At 43.7% G+C, this 16,696-nt stretch overlaps 2 protein-coding genes across 2 annotated transcripts; both read right to left on the bottom strand.

Moving 5' to 3' along the window:
* Positions 1–9: 9 nt before the first annotated feature.
* Positions 10–10,364, bottom strand: LOC143373150 (uncharacterized). The gene is made up of 13 exons (XM_076820099.1): positions 10,091–10,364; positions 9,663–10,017; positions 8,108–8,475; positions 7,855–8,024; positions 7,686–7,788; positions 7,264–7,553; positions 6,098–6,345; positions 5,076–5,463; positions 4,890–5,003; positions 4,539–4,814; positions 990–1,349; positions 717–828; positions 10–372 (listed from the first exon to the last, which is right to left on the bottom strand). The coding sequence occupies exons 2-13, from the start codon at positions 9,980–9,982 to the stop codon at positions 71–73; spliced, it is 3,051 nt and encodes a 1,016-aa protein (XP_076676214.1). The 5' UTR covers positions 9,983–10,017; positions 10,091–10,364; the 3' UTR covers positions 10–70.
* A 2,532-nt stretch (positions 10,365–12,896) lies between these two features.
* Tfiib (transcription factor IIB) lies at positions 12,897–16,335 on the bottom strand. The gene is made up of 5 exons (XM_076819539.1): positions 16,128–16,335; positions 15,631–15,741; positions 15,380–15,566; positions 14,844–15,314; positions 12,897–14,768 (listed from the first exon to the last, which is right to left on the bottom strand). The coding sequence occupies exons 1-5, from the start codon at positions 16,142–16,144 to the stop codon at positions 14,607–14,609; spliced, it is 948 nt and encodes a 315-aa protein (XP_076675654.1). The 5' UTR covers positions 16,145–16,335; the 3' UTR covers positions 12,897–14,606.
* Between the last annotated feature and the right edge of the window lie 361 nt (positions 16,336–16,696).

Here is a 16,696-nt window from a genome sequence, read left to right as displayed (position 1 = left end):
ACGCTCACGCCCGTTTGCATCCACTTTATTTCAGATTTCTCAAGGTCGGAGATGTGAACACTATTAAAAGCTAGACGGTGGATGGTTTGTAAATGTCATTGCGCGCCGTGCTAGGCGTATGATCCGTGGTAAATTCCGGGTGATGCGCGGAAGAAAGCCGAGCGTGCTCGATGGAACCACCTGGGCGAAGGATCCGCGACGGCCTATAGGATTTCGACACCTCCTGTTGCGCGTACGCTTCCAATCGCTGAAACTGTTGCTCATCGTCGTCGTTGTCCAGCGGAATAGGTCGCAGCGCTCGAGCCAGAATCGGCGACCTCAGCACCGTGCTCGAGGGGACAACGTCTTTCCATCCGTGGCTATAGGTATACACTCAAACAATTTCACTTCTTCCTATGTCGTTTCTTTCGCAGGCGAACCTCTTTGCCTCGTAAGCCGGATCAAGGAGAGGAGAGAGAGAAGGCGCCCGGGAATGCCGGAAAAATGGAATGGTTACCGTGTTACAGGGTGTTGGGTGGTGAGCAAGTTAGCCAGCAGCAGGGACGAGCTTCCTTTTGGCCTGGACGCTGTTCGTAGAGCGAGCGCATCCTCGTCAGATCGACCGGGAGAGATCTTGGTCGAGTACATCGAGTAGATCGCTCGCAAACGAAAGTCCTGCTTTAACGTATTCCGCAAAAGAATCATCGCGTCAAGTACAATCGGTTCATGACAATTACCTGCCTTTTTCTGCGGCGATGCCATACGCACGGCTGCGCTCAAACGGTTCACGCTCTCCTTCTGGCTCCCTCGCTTGTCCGAGTTCTCCCCTGCGTGGAAACTTCGCGATACCTAGGCGCGCAACCGTCAGCGCATTGTTAGGTTTAACGCGAAGGGAATACTGCAAGGCAGCTGGTTGAGAAAATTGGGCGTTTCGAGAGCTCTGGTCTCCGAGGTTCGGAGAGACGAGATTCCGTAGACATGATGAGATCCAGGAATGTCGAAGAGGTTTAAGGAGCTTTAACGCGTTTAACCGAGCCTCGGATACGAACGCTTTTGCTCGCGACTCTGCAACGATTGTCAAGCTTGACGGAGAGTCGCAGCGACAGGACTTTCCACGGATACAGAAACTTGTAAGGTCGCAGATACACGCGTGACGGCCGATATTTCGACGACGATGCGGACGACGCCTCGCGCGTGGCTGCGTCTGTCCAGGGGTAACAACCGTTCTCCCCACTGTAGTTCCGTACCTGGGACCCAAACGTATCTTCCCTCCAACCACTGCGACGTTTATGCCGAGGGCAAACTTGATTTTCTTTCGTGGCTCTCGTCAGCGAGGAGTGCGTATGTGCCATTAGTCGCTCAATCTCGATCTGTCGAAAAGAACGGAGCATTATAATATCTACCTGTATTCTTAGTGTATTTGAATATATGAAAAGAGCTGTAATTTTATTTAAAAAGCTGCAAGTAATAGTCATATCCCTGGAAAGAATATAGATAAGGAAATGGTAGCTTTCAGAAATCATGCATACACGTCAGTGGCGCACTCAGGATTTAATCTTGGGGGGAGCTGAGTTGAACGGCTAAAAATATTTTTAATGCAAATTCAATAAAATTTATTTAAAGAATAAAATCCAGTTTTCTTTTCTTTTTACAAAGCCCCTTCTTTGGGGGTGGTAGGGCCCCTAGGCTCCCCCTCTGGGTGCGTCATTGATATACATATAAATATAATGGTGGGAATAAATTTAAGGGGTGATTCTAGATACCGTACTAAAACGAAAAGTGTTTACAGATATCCCTAAAAGCAGGCAATCCGCGTGCACTGCTGAGTAGTGATCGTCAAAGCGCAGAAGAGGTATAGGATGGACCTATCACCTGATGGATGTTCGTGTCGCCACCCAAACTGTGTTACCGACCCATAATTTCAGGACTGAATGTAGCGACATCTGCTCATTAACAGCGTCCAACTCAGGAACTACTCTGAAATGCGTTGACTGCTGAAAGATTTGTGCGTGCTTGTACACGTCTGATTTGTTTAGAGGAGACTTTGACATACACGGTAGGATCTTGCTACGCTATGCTTTGGCTCGGTTTGTCAACAACTCACGCGGATTTCTCTCCGAAAATTTTTTTGGGGGATCAAGACACTATGGCGCTCAAAAATGGTATTTCTTCAAAGCACGTGCAATCTATTAATTGCAAGATGACATTGTTTATTAGTACTTTGCGCGTAGTGGAACCCTTTCACGTATCGTGCGCCGAAAAGTATTAAAAATTCACGCTGTTACTGACATTCTCGCAACTTTCTAATACACTGTTTAATCATTCCCGTGAAGTAATAATAATTGGATTCTATTTGCTCAGAGTATTAAAAGCGTTGCAGAAAGTTGCACGATGCACGAGTGTCATGGGGTGCACGGATGCAACTGCAAATCGAGTTACTTCTGAAACCCGCCTTGTGAAATAAAATGTTGTCTAAGCCTGAGAAATTCATTGATTCAGTGAAGTGCGTGCATCCCACATTATCTCGTGATTTCTCAATTCGTGCATCAATTTCCATTGAGATATACCCGTTACCTAGAAGACTTTTTTCAGAAACTGAAGGATGTTTAAAAACAAGAAGTGCTTTTGAAATCGTGTGCAATGCGATTGTAGAGTCAGTTCTCTCTACGATGGGTTTACATGATTTATTCTACTGCATGGATTTCTTCGATGGTTTTGTATGACTTTTGTCACTCTCTCATGCATCTGATCTACGGGTTTACATTCTCTGCTCTTTCCTTCGTGTACTTATATCTGCAATGGGTCTTCTATAGGTCGAAATTATCTGGACCGGCAGCAACCCGATAAGCTTATTCATAATTTCCTTCCAAGCCGACCACACTTTTATTACTAACATAACGTAGTTGGTTGTTTCAGTTTTCCAGGTTCATCCGTTCGCGGGGAAAAGAGTTAATAAGATAATATATTTAAGAAGAAACGAGTGAAAAGTGTTAGTGAAAGAAGACATCTAAGGAAGCCTAGGCTAATTTATTATAGTATGAAGTATTTAAGGCCCTATGTAAAATTGTGAAGTAGTCACTAAATCATTAGCTTTGTTGTTCGTTTATTGGCTTCTCATCCGTGATGAGGTCACCGCTCCTTCCGTTTGCGAAAGCAAGTGACTGAGCATGGAATCGGTATGGGTGGATCGGTTTCATCCCCTGGTGTTCTTGTCCAAAAGGAAAAGTTTAAGGCGTAGGGGGTATGCCCTTTGGTACACTGCCTGCGTAAGTCACCCGGTCCGATTACCCAATCTCCGCGTTAGTCGGCTTGAGTCAGGTCACACCTACTGTTACTCCTGACGAGTCGCTGGGTGCAAGAGGAATCGTCTGGAAGGCGCCGAGCGCATTTCCCTTTCGACTCGGACAGTAGGGTGGTAGGAACTGCACCGCGCCCAATACTCGTTCCATGCTTACCCCTCGTCTTTCCTTCTTTCCTGAATTTCTTTTAATCGAGTGATTACTTGGTAGTTCCCTAGATTCTATATCTAAACCGAAGGAATCGATGGAACTTTGTTTCCATCCATCTCCTTGGTTTAGAAGCCTAAGGGTTTCATGTACAGGGAGATCGATGGAACTTTGATTCCATCTATGGGGGGGGGGAGGTGGTGAACGCATCGTTCTGTTTGGATCTCGCCCAAGTCCTCCCCCCAGCCGTGCAGACCTCCCAGTCAGGAGGCCACCCTGGATTTTTTAGTGGGTGCAATCCCCACATAACCTCGTCCCTCCCCCGGAGGACTGGGTATCCGTTAGGAATTTTCTCCAGAAAAAAAGGTCTATCCTGTACCTCGTCTGTGGTCAAAGCCGCTGTCGCGCGGGGTCACTGGCCTCAGAGAAGCTACGAAGAAATTTACCGACAATCGACATGGCCACACGATTCTGCGACACTTAATACAAAATTAGAGGGTGCATACTTACCTGCGCAGTGCACGCGGATTGCGTGCTTTTGAGCATATCTTTAAACGCTTATAACTAACTAGCAAACTACCCCCGCGCTTCGCTTCGAGCCTAAGAAATATTAAAGACCAAGACTGAAATTGGTTTTCAGCCATTTATGTGGGTAACCTTTCGAAGTGAAAACCAAGTTGATATCTAATCGGGCCTAAGAGATATTAAGGAAACCAGGAAAACACATTTTAGCCCGTTTCACCCCTTTGAGGATAGAATTTTAAAAAAAATCTCTGTATCGAGCACCTACGTCGCAAAAGGAATGTACCCTCCGACTTTCATGTTTCTAGGGTCAGCGATTTGGGCTGGACGGTGATGAATCAGTGACAAAAGAAGCCTCAATATCGTTATTCTTGATTTTCGTCTAGAATCACCCCTTAAATTTATTCCCACGTGTAGCCGAACACCCTGTATAACGTTTAAAGCGTGGGGACGCACGAAAGTAGGTACAGAGATTTCGATGCCCCGGTGCTAGCACAAGACATGTGTTGGGAGAAGATGAACTTACAATGAGACAGAACTCTCAAGTATTAGCGAGGGGAAGGAGAGACAAACGAGCGAAGCGAAACGAACCTTGCAGGATTTCGGTCGTTTACGACGGTCGACTTGCGAGGCCCGTTGAAACGGCCGATCGGAGAGGAGCGGCTCTCGTTTCGTCTGTTGCGGTTCATCGAGGTCGCCGAATAACCCCTTGGATTCCGCCACCTTGATCATAAACAGCGAGTCGAATTGCATCATTTCCTTCCTTCTTATCACCGCGAGGAAGCAGCCTGGATCTAGTGTCCGCCTGGCATTTCCTCCGTAAATGACGTCAATGCTGTCCACTTGGAAAAGATCGCTGTCCAGAACCTGCGACGCGTCGAGCAGGCAACTTTTTAACCAGCCACGCGATTCGAATTGAATGAAAAATGCGAGGAACCTTACGGTTAGATTCGAGGAAGATGCCAACGAGCGATTATCTTCTCCCGATTCGTTCCTTTTCTCCGGTTTACTCGACTTTGACGGTTCCTTCCCTTCCTTCGGTATCCTCTTCTTTGGCTACAAAAAGAAGACGGGTAAAAATGAGAAGGAAAAAGGAATCGTCGGCGAAAATCTGGCAAAGTGCCGTACCGGATGATCGCGCAAATACTTCTCCATGGCCATTCGATTGGCGTAATCGACCACCTTTCGAACCATCTCTGTCGTTTCCGCAGGCAAGAGCGTGTGCGCCTCGTATATGAGGAATTGGACGTTCGGTCTGGTTAGAGCGTATTTTAGAGTGGACATCTGGTCGGCTAATAGAACTCGTAGTTGTTCGATCTCGCGATCACTGTGATGATCGTGATCGTGGTCGTCGTTGCTGGTCCAGCAGTTTGTCAGCGACTCGAGAAGATCTACGTCCCCGCCGCGAGCTACGGCAAGATCGACGATGTCACGGACGCCAGTGTAGCTGCAGGGTGGTATCGCCAGGACCACGGTAGCTCTATCCAACTCCGCTGTCGCTGGAGGCGATACGTACCTAAATAAGGAAACGCGATAGTTGGATCAGACTGTTGGATTCGTTGCGCGGATCAACGCGCGAGTGTTAGAGAGGAGAAATAGTCCAGTGAAATTAGACGGAAATAGGGCCAATCTGCGGAATAATTCCCAGCAAGCTACATTTTTGTACGAGCCTGGATTTCGTCGTTTTAAAGAATGTCAAAAGGCCCCATCGATGTGACCGCCGTTAAACATTTTACGGAGGGTCAAAGGTAATAGAAAACAGTTTTTCGCGAATACCTCGTTATCGAGCAGTTTTACGGCAAAAATAGTCATTATGAAATTTGTAACTTGGGAAATTGTCCACAAAAAAGGTTCTATGAGTTTTTTTCGTAGGAGTAACCATTTTTATGTATGGCGGCTTACAATAGGGTGAAATCGACCCTAGAACATTTTCCGATTTTGTGTTGTTATGACTCGCGAACTGTAAAATATAGAAATCAAGTTTTCAGGAAAAAGTTATGTTTCTTTTAATTAGGAGTATCACTTGGTAACTTACAGTTTTTTTAGTTGTTATAGTTCGGGAGTTATAACACAAAATCGGAAAATAGCCGGATATTCTGGGGCCAATTTCTCCTAATTTCACGGACTAAAAGGAGAGACAGCGACGATACTTTTCAGAAAATACGCGACACCGTTGCAACGTAACGCCAAGATCCTTCAGATATGTCTCGTACTCGCAACGACGATCGCCAGCTCCGAATGCTAAAAGTCGGCCGGCGCCTTCGATGTTGTCCAACAGTTGGGCTAAATATCCCGTGTGTCGAGGGGCAAGAGCATGCGTGAGAACGACTGGGCCGCAGAGACGACCCACGCGGATAGCCTGTGCCAATGCCGCCGCCCCCAGGCACAGCGATCTCTCCTGGGTCGATCGAACAAACGAATTACGAATTGAGAACTTTGCAGCAAGAGGGGTGTAGCTTCATCTTTACCAACTTCGAGTAAATTAGGAAATACTGTTTATAAAATTATTGCTTTCACTTAAAGTTGAAAAGAGTTGATAAGTTTTAACTAAAAGTTATTGAGTTGATAAGTTTTTATTTCTATTTTTGGCAAAAAATATTCTATAATAAAAATATTAATATTACTATTTATATTTCTATTAATATTTCTACTAATATTTCTATTAATATTTCTATTAATATTTCTATTAATATTTCTACTAATATTTCTACTAATATTTCTATTAATATTTCTATTAATATTTCTACTAATATTTGTATTAATATTTCTATTAATATTTCTATTAATATTTCTACTAATATTTCTATTAATATTTCTACTAATATTTCTACTAATATTTCTACTAATATTTCTACTAATATTTCTACTAATATTTCTACTAATATTTTTACTAATATTTCTATTAATATTTCTACTAATATTTCTATTAATATTTCTATTAATATTTCTACTAATATTTCTACTAATATTTCTACTAATATTTCTATTAATATTTCTACTAATATTTCTATTAATATTTCTACTAATATTTCTATTAATATTTCTACTAATATTTCTACTAATATTTCTTATTTCTATTAATATTAATTATTTCTCAAAATATTTCTATTGATATTAATATTTCAGAATTTTTTCATACTTTAGATTTTTTTTAGGTACCTATATTACACGTCATAACTAAAAAATTGTCAAAAATGGAGCTGCACCCCTCTTGATGCAAGGTCCTCAATTACGAATTAGTGTTAACCGCTTGTACTCATGCGTTCGGTTAATCGACAAACTGCATAAAATTCGTCCGATTCGAGTGACTACCTACTAAAAATATGAAACGATGATCGCGAACCAGAGTGGAAACGGCCAACAGTTGCCGCGCTCTCTCGTGCAAGTTAACCACCATAGGGCAAATCGAGTCGAACGTGTAATCGGTCTCCTCGAGCTCGATCGCTTCCTCGTTCTCGCAGAACACCATCCTCAGCTTGGCCATTTCGTCCAGGAATTCCTGTCTGCCGACGAACTTGTTAGCATTCACCCATCCGGTGGCGATCACGGCTCCCTCCTCCCAAGCAATGCCTCCGATGATACGCAGCCGAGGCGACAACAGCTCGTCTTCGCTCGTTTTCGGGTGTCCCAGAATTTCCGGAGATTATCGTTACAGCAAGCCATTCATCTTTCTGCTTACCGCTCTATTGAAATCTACTAAATCGGAACGGGCTCCGAACGAAAGCGAAAGCTATTCACCCAGATTGAGAGCCGAGCCACGGATGCGGAGACGCGAGATGCTCGCGGCTAGGTGCGTCTTTGCCTCCAGAAGAGCGTTCTCGATGTCCATCAACCCGGCAGCCTAGCAGGAATCAAAAGACGTAAAGTTAGATTGGAGGAAGTTGAGAAGATGAAAAGAAGAGCTCACGTGAAAAATCCTCTCCCGCTCTTCGACCGCGTCCACCTCGCCCCGTCTCAAGAATTTCCTCCCCTGCATATCGTACAGCAACAGCCAAACGATCTTCTCCCGATCTTTCAGCGCGCTGTTGCGGCCCCAAAACCCTACGTCCTTCAGTGCCCGACCGAAGATCTTTTTATCTAGAGAGGGCAGAAAACAGAGCAAACGTTAGATAGAATAGAAACTGCAGTCTCAGCCTGGAGAGCTAGGGGCGCGAGCTTACACCTGAACACGTCGTAAACGAGCCCAAACACTCGACGCATCTCGGCTTCGTCGGAATAGGTGGGAGAAGCTGACACTTTTCCAAGAACTGTAGCCGCCAGAGGGATGTCGTTGACGCGCCAACCTGGCTCGACGCAAGCTTCCGTCATCGAGCCTGCGATACCGTAAACGCTCGGTAACGATCCGCTTGATCCTTCCATCCGACTCTCTCTCCCTTTGGCCTTCAGCGGACATCCACGAAACTCTGGTTCCCAGTTCCAGGCGCTCCTCTTCAACTCCGCCTTCGACTCCCTCTCCTCTTCCTTCTCCCCTTCCACTTCCTTCTCCTTCTCCGGCGCGAATTCCGCCTCCAGTCCAGCCTCGGCAGCCCTTCGATTTCACCACTTCTTAGCTTTTCAATACTCATCCCCGATCGATCTGTTTCTTACTTACTCCCCCATTATTCCTATAACCTTTATTCGCGCACGCGACGACATCCAAAGGAAACCGATTGGCACGGTAAAACTACCAGCAGCGAGAAAGCAGAATTCCAAGCCTGTGATGCCAGATCGGGGCCGGGTTCTCTCGAGAATTTCCCCCACCTCGCGCACACTACCCCGGAGCTGCGTGTCCGTGAGTTGGACTCCGAAGCGTCGAGCTCACGGACACGCAGCTCCGGCGTAGTGTGCGCGAGGTGGGGGAAATTCTCGAGAGAACCCGTCCCCGATCTGGCATCGCGGTTCCAAGCTTCGAGAAGAACTTACGAGACGCAGGTTACGCGTAACCTCTCGCTCTTTTACTTTAGACAGGTATACGCAATCGCGAGTGCAAGAGAGAGAAAAATCAGATGCAAAGATTCGATTATTTCTTCTCTTTATTCCAAAAAGTCCACAAAACAGGAAATCGCGGGTATCGACATTACTCGAACATTTTCAGAGCAGCGTTAATAAAGTACGAAGTAAATGGTATTCGAGTCGTCGATCATCGTCGATATACATACATAACTACGTGCATGAAAATTATTTCAACAGAGTGCGCAATGGAAACAACAGAGCGAAGGAAAAATTAGCGAATCGGGAATCGCGTCGGTATCCGATTTACAAGGGAACATCCCGAACCCGGGAATTCAAAAAATTCTGAACCTTTGTAAATATGTAGGGAATTTCCTCCTGATTACGACGCAATTTTTGTTTGCTGCCTAAATTCACTGTAATGGGGTGTAATTGACCCTTGAAAATTCGGTTATTTTCCAATTTTGTGTGAGCTGTTAAATATTTGTGTTTACCAAATGATAGATCTAATTAAAAGAAGTAACTTCTGTCTTGAAACTTTCTTTCTATCTCTTACAGTTCGCGAGTTATAACGCAAAATCGGAAAATAGCCGAATTTTCGGGGGTTAGTTTCACCCCCTTCGAGTGAATTTGGGCAGCAGACAAAAATTGCGTTGCAATCAGGAGGAAATCTCCTACATACCGACAAAGGTTCAGAATTTTTTTAACTTTCGGGTTGGGGATCTTCCTTTGTTAGTTGAAGAAGGCGGCTCGTGATTGGTTGCTGGGAATTTTCCAGCGAATAACCTTTTCGTTCCGAGTTCCGCGTTGCATTCCCTTTGCAGCTCGACCAGTCGGTAGTAGACTCGGTGCCGCCAATCTTCGCTGCTCGGCAGAACCAAGTCCGCCAGTCGATCGTCCCGCTGCTCGTCGCGAACTTGCTCGCAGATCAATGTGTATCTCGCTAAAATCATACGAAGAACCTTCGCGTAGCCAGTGAACGTGATTCTTCGCTTCTGAACAGGGACGCTGCTGCTTCTCCACCTTGTTCCCGATGGCGTGTCCGATCTCGCATCGTCGTCGTCGTCGTCGTCTTCGTTTTCGTAGCGTAAACACCTCATTGCCATTGGAAAGAATTTTTTCCTTTTAACGATATTACGCTCTGTTGATTAGAAATAGTATTTCTTTGATAATGTAGATCGGTAATGCGACGTAACCTGCGTGTAATGACTTACCGACGGTGGCAAATGCGAAGAGAAGCTAAGACTGTCCCCCGTATTTCAGAGACTGTCCTGTGGTCAGTAGCCCCTGCGTTCCTAGTATGCTACTCTGGCGGCAAGTCTGTCGCTTTAAAAAGGCCGAAAGACGACAACATGATTGGGTTGCTACGCCTACGGTAAGGTAAGTACCGTCGCGTCGCAACATCGCGTGTTCCGGTAACATCTTCGATGGAATCGCGTCCAACTATCTGTACATCCGCGAACAAAAGGTATGACCGCGATCTGTCGACCTTCTCCTCCGCGATCATTCCTTTACTAACCTATTTCCTGTCATCTTCGTGCCTCGTGACATTTATTCGCATTTATTCGCCGCATTCGGCATTATACGCCGCGGATGGACAGAATGGGAACGCATATCACCGCGCAGACGATAAATCTCCAGATGTCGCGTGCATCGTCGCGAAATTTCATGCATGTCCATCGTTAAACGCTGTCGATCATGCCCGATAACAGTAACGCGAATGTAAATCCGTTCTATATGGCAAGTGTACATATTATCGGTGCACCTGTATTTCATACAGGCTCGTTACTGTGTCAAAGATTAATAGCAGACACTGTTATAGGAGTTAAATTACGTTCTATTAACCCTGCAGCGCACACGTGGGGCCACGTGGGGACTGACAGGCCCAAGTGAACAGTTCTCATGATATGGAAATAGATTCAGATAACGATAACTCGCAGATATACTTCAAAGAGCTGTAAGATCCACAATTTTGAAAATTTTGAAAAATCCTTTGAGATACGTTTGTTTACCACTAGAGACTACACATATCCGAGACCATTAACTGTTATAACCTAAATTTTAAAAGTTATGGCATAAGAATTAATGTCTTTAAATGATCTTGGTTATGAATAACCAAATATTTTTTGGTCACTAATAACCATTATTGTCGACGGAAATATTTTTTGGTCAGTAATAACTGTTATTGACCACGGAAATTGTAACGTCCTGGGTAATGAAAGCCTCGTGGAAAAAGGTGGGAATATTTGAACGACAATCTCAATAGTTCGTCACTGAGGGTAGCTCGTCAGGTCGAATACATGGCCTCTAACGCCCACCATCCAATGATTAATCTAAACTTGTTAACCGAGGAAGGGAGTTGTTAATCAGCAAATATATCCTTGGTAATATTAGTTTATTTGAAATAGGATCAATAAGATCTTTAATCTTACCTTGGTTTTTTTATATTGCAAGCGATTTACAATGTTTAAACGATGATTATTCGAGATGAGAGACAGATATTGTTGATGATTTCACTCGTCACAATTAACTGAATATAAAAACCGAGCGCGACGGTAACAGACTGAATTAACTGTCGAAGTCTCATCGACTGCCTCAACAATCCCTGCAGCCTTATGTATATAGTTTTTTTTTATCAAAAGCATCAATAATGGTGGGGTTCGCTTGGTGACAGTCGATCGATATTCAATCAGCCCGCCGCGACCGGCGGTCCGAACACCCTCCGAGTCACCCCCGCGATCCGTGGAGTCGTCTTCCACGTATAGCGGCTATCCGAGGAAATCCGGCGCGAGTCGGTTTCTTATCGTTTTCTTAACGAACAGTCCGCGCATGGGAATTAACGAAATGTAACCCGATTCAACTTGTCATTAAATTAGTGTGATGATAGTATGGAATTAATATGGAATTCGTAGTCTCATCGCGGACTGTTCAACTATTCCTAAAGCTATTCCTAAATCTAGAACCAATTTGATTGCGGCTATAAGATAAGAATAAGCGAAATACAACTATGGTTACATGTCTCTTGTTTTCCTAATTCTACGTCCTCCATGATGATTCTTATTTTCATCAATTTCCTCTCGAACTTCACTTACATGAAAACTTTGTAATAATTTTAAGCCTTTTGTCAAACTTCTTTGTCGAAATACACTGGTATTTACTGCTTGAAATCCAGCTTTTATTATTAAGACCATTCTTTTACTGTATTTTAATGTTATTGTAACCACGTACAACCCGTTAAACAATAAAGTACAAAACGCATATTTCACGTTTGAATCTTAAACAGTTGCCGCTTGTATACTCCCAAAATTGAAAAAAAATCCGAGAGACGGCGCGAGCGCTCCGCGCCGGAGATACTTACTTAACCTATACTGACGGAGTGATTATTCGCGAATATAAATTATAAAAATAATGAAAATTCAAGAGAAATATGCATCTATAATTATTAAAATATGAGGTGAATACGCACTGCATACCACACTGCGAGAAACGCTTCAAATATGGCTGCCACTATCCCTGCTTGCGACGCGACAAACATTCATCATTACGCATGTTTAGCTTTTCCGATAAACGCTCGTTCGCTCTGACTTGCTCGGACTCGCTCGTTCGTTGGTCGAGGGTCGATCACGTGATGAGTTTTGACGCTCAAAACAAGCGTCGACGCTGAAAGTCCCGTGGACTGATCACGTAACTGGTTTGTCAAAAGCGTCAGCATGAAACCGCACCCTAACGGCCCATTTCTTCACCTCCAGTAATCTTCCAGTTATAGTTAAGTGGCACATAATTTCCACATGCCCGTTTCTTCGCCTCCGGTTAAGAGCATCTGCCAGTTATTTTCCAGTTAATCTTACCGAAGGTTCGGGCACCGACTAACTGCCAGAAGTGCGCTTTTGCAGTAGTGGGGGAAGTAGGAAATGTGAAACAGAGAACAGAGTCGATACCAGCTGACAGATGCCCATCCATTTTTAAATCTTGTTTCACAATGCCAAAGGTATTAATAAATAGAAAAGTGATTTATCTAAATAATGTAACAATTCTTTTTATTCACATGTAATTTCACATGGAATTCAAGATATGTATATCCTTAAACTTATCATGCAGCTCGATACAAATTTTCATTATATATGTTTTCAATTTGTCATAACTTAAAACAATTGATAGGTGATGTTTATCATCGATTTTAAAACATAGACCAAATCATATTCTTTAGATTTCCTTAAATGTTTAATAGATCCTAATTGCGCTGTTACTTCTTCAAACGTGATGTACATGTAGCTTGAACTTAGAAGCGTTGAGTTACAACAGGGCTGAGCAACTTGTTCGCCGCCGCGGGCCGCACTATTCCCATTACCAGTCTGCCGGTTCCCCCACCATCAGCAATATCAGCTATGGAGGAGCGAGAGCTCCGTGTGGCTGTTTAGAGTGTAGGAGTCAAATAGGTATGGAGGGGGTCGTGTTCCTACGGGTCACAAGGGGACCTTCAGGTCTGACAATTTCAGAAAATTTTGAAACATACTGTACTTGAAAAAATAGTTAGGGGCGCGCTTTTTAGCCAAATTCGAGAAAATCGACTTTGAAAAAATCAGAGGTCCCTAATATACAAGGTGTTCCTCTACCTATGGTCAATATAATACTCTAGGGGGTGATTATACAGGCAAAAATAAGACGAAAATCAAAAGTGACCAAATTGCGGTAATGGCTTCGTTTTCGAAAAAATTAACTTTAAATTTCACCTAAATACGCGTGCATTGTAGGCGCTTGAATTTGGCTGAAAAGCGCGTCTTACTACTTTGAGAAATTAATGTCCGAGTGAATACCTTCAAGTACACTAAGTACTCAAATTTTCTGAAATTGACAAACCTTCAGTCCCCTTGTTAGCAGAGTAGGCAAGTCGGAGAAGGGGCCGCATGCGGCCCGCGGGTTGCCCAGCCTTGAGTTACAATGTTTATCATTTCTGAATAACTCTCAGGGATTTTAATGAAAAGAAAGTCGCTTTCCAATCCACAGTCAGATCTAATGGTTGTAATATATTTGACTTACGTCATTCAGGAAACGTATCACAGAATTTATCGTACAATCGTATGGTACTTTCGAGATAAGGCCTATTTATGTTTCACTTTACATGCAATCTTCGACGTACTCCTTTAAAAAACAAATACACAGAAAAGTAGTACGCTGCAGTACGTCAAGAACTTGTTGACAGTAAGCTTTTACTACCGTTAAGTATGATCCCGTATTACAGCCGCTTTGCTAAACTTTTAACAAATCCGAACGTGCCGATTCTCTGTACGGAGAACTTACAGCATCTATTATTATCCTCATCGTTACATTACGAAGATTGCAATACACGCTCTGTCTTTGTATTTGAAATATCTTAGCATGCTTCATAATGCCTTCCTATTTACTCTAATCCCGTTTTTTAACGTGCCAAATGAACAGTGCACTTGAGAAGGTGAACTTAAACTTAAATCGCTGTCCACACCAAATAAATTATCAAGCAGTTAGCGTTGCGAATACCAATATCGTAGGAACATAGTATAACGAAAGAGAAAGAAACGAAAAGGGGAAGTGTAGTCGACGTGTAATAAATTAGATAATACCAATGCTTCATAGATCAGTTAGGAATGTATACTGTAAATAAAGATTAGATTATTTGCGAATGATTACTGCTGACGCATAACTATTGTTCCAACAAGATAAAATATACAGCAAAACATAGGTCGCGTGTTAAATTTACATTTGTGGCAACTGATCGATAGGTGTCGCAAATTTGAAATCCTCTGGAAATAATTTCCCTGCGTGAGGATACATTAGTTTATAAGACTGTCTGATCGTGACGTCTGCGACGCCAGCGATATCGCCAATTTCTTTTTGCGACCTCTTGTCCTCCGAAGCCTGGATAACAGTACAAAGCACGAGAGGTATAAACAAGTATGATACACGAGCAACTCTGCAAGCCGCGGTACATACCTGTGACGCCATGTATATGGCAGCGGCCGCTACCGAAATAGGCGATCTTCCAGGAACGATATCGATTTCTACCGCTTTCCTTGCGATGTGCGTAGCAGCCCTTTGTACCATATTAGGAAGACCAAGATTAGAACAAAATCTAGACATAAAGTCGCCCGTAGTGATAAGATCCACGCTAGTCTCGAGCGCTTTCAAGATCAGCTTAAAACATCTTCCGATTTCTTTTTTGCTAATCTTGCTAACCGCGCAGATCTCTTTGAAAGTGCGCGGCACGCCTTCTTGTCTACAGGCAATATATAAACACGCCGAGGCGATGGCGTCGTTCGCGCGACCTTTCAAGTTCTTGCCGTCGTGAACTTGCTTAAACAAGTTATTAGCTCTGTCTACGATTGTTTTAGGCAGATTAATACGATCGGCCATTCCATTAATCTCACGATACGCGTTGATCAGTGCCCTGTCTGAACTGCTCATCTGAAAACATTCCCATTCGTTGAATACGGAAAGACATTACGTACGGCGTAAAAAATTACACGTACTGTGCGTCTGTTTTGATATTTCGAAGCACCGAAGGCGTCGAACGAAGCTGCACCAGTTCCCGGTCCAATCATGGTGGATAAGTCTGAACCGTTAAGCAGCGGGTTCTCCGGTCCACCGACACGAGACGGATCGACGCCTGCTTTCTCATTGCTAAACGTTCTCCACTCTGAACCCACATCTATTACCCTATTGCAATGGAATTCGAAGGTATTATTGAGATTCACGAGTACATTCCCGTTCCGACATTTACCTATCTCCTACAACTAGTCCACACTCTGAACAAATTTGATCCCCGGCTCTGTAGTCCTCGATAAGTGGTGCATCTGGATGTGCGTAACAACAAACTTTGTTCGTTTCGTGTCTGCAACAGAGGAATCACGACAATGTGCAACGTAGCCTTGTAGCGTTTTATTAACATGCTTATCTGAGAAAAAAGAGTCTTGTATGTATCCCCGAAGAAGCGTCAGAATTAGGAAGCGAGACCTCTCGCGTTGAACGATGAACGGAGCATTTGTAAACGTACGCGTGACGTAACGACAGTTTCAATTACGTTGAATGCTTAATCGAGTGCATGTCAAAAAATAAACAAACACTGTCAGATTTCATAACCAAAGTTCCAGATATTATTCCATTATCGAGATTAACTCGACCTGAGGTCGAGTAACGACAGTTTATAGAACAGAACGCAGCAGCAAGTGGCATCGGCGGTGATGGGGAGAGATTGGACGGAACCCTCGGAAACTTTACCTTGACGAACTTGCCATATTTTGGATTCGTGTTTTTCCACTCTGCCGCGTATGTCAATGCCGATAGCTAATACACCTGCATGCATGCGTGCATGCATGTGCACTGAGCTGTGTGAAATAATTGGGTCTAAAGCTCGGTACATACTCAAAGCGTTTTGGCTTCAGTTTTATTGAATGCTGATTTAATTGCAGCGAGCTTACGTATAAGCGGGAGATATAAACGATATGTAGCTCGTAAAGGAAAAATTAAACTATATAAACTACAATTTGGGCAATATAGGTTATATGTTTATTCTTTACTTTCAGAACTTACGTTTCTTGTTATTTCCAAAAGGTGGCGCTTCAACATAAATTCTTAGGGCGGTATTCTCAGTCGCTACTTATTCTTAAGCAAATGCTTAAGCATGCGGCATCTTCTACTAACCTAGTAGCTAGTAAAGGATGCCGAATGCTTAAGCATTTGCTTAAGAATAAGTAGCGACTATGAATACCGGTCACGGTGTAATAGACAGGTGTTCCGATTCAGCACCTTTACCCCAGCGATTTTGTGTGCCGATTTCTGTGTGGTTC

Source organism: Andrena cerasifolii, chromosome 1, assembly GCF_050908995.1.
Source record: "Andrena cerasifolii isolate SP2316 chromosome 1, iyAndCera1_principal, whole genome shotgun sequence".
Taxonomy (NCBI): Eukaryota; Metazoa; Arthropoda; class Insecta; order Hymenoptera; family Andrenidae; genus Andrena; species Andrena cerasifolii.
This window is presented reverse-complemented; position numbering and strand designations above follow the sequence as displayed.

Coding starts and splice junctions, on each gene's coding strand:
- LOC143373150 (XM_076820099.1), bottom strand. CDS start 9,982: ATGGCAATGAGGTGTTTACGCTACGAAAACGAAGACGACGACGACGAC. Junction 5,004..5,075: donor AGTATTTGCGCGATCATCCG/GTACGGCACTTT, acceptor TTCTTTTTGTAG/CCAAAGAAGAGGATACCGAA. Junction 373..716: donor ATCGCCGCAGAAAAAGGCAG/GTAATTGTCATG, acceptor AAATTGTTTGAG/TGTATACCTATAGCCACGGA.
- Tfiib (XM_076819539.1), bottom strand. Junction 15,315..15,379: donor AATATCAAAACAGACGCACA/GTACGTGTAATT, acceptor GAATGTTTTCAG/ATGAGCAGTTCAGACAGGGC. Junction 14,769..14,843: donor CCATATACATGGCGTCACAG/GTATGTACCGCG, acceptor ACTGTTATCCAG/GCTTCGGAGGACAAGAGGTC.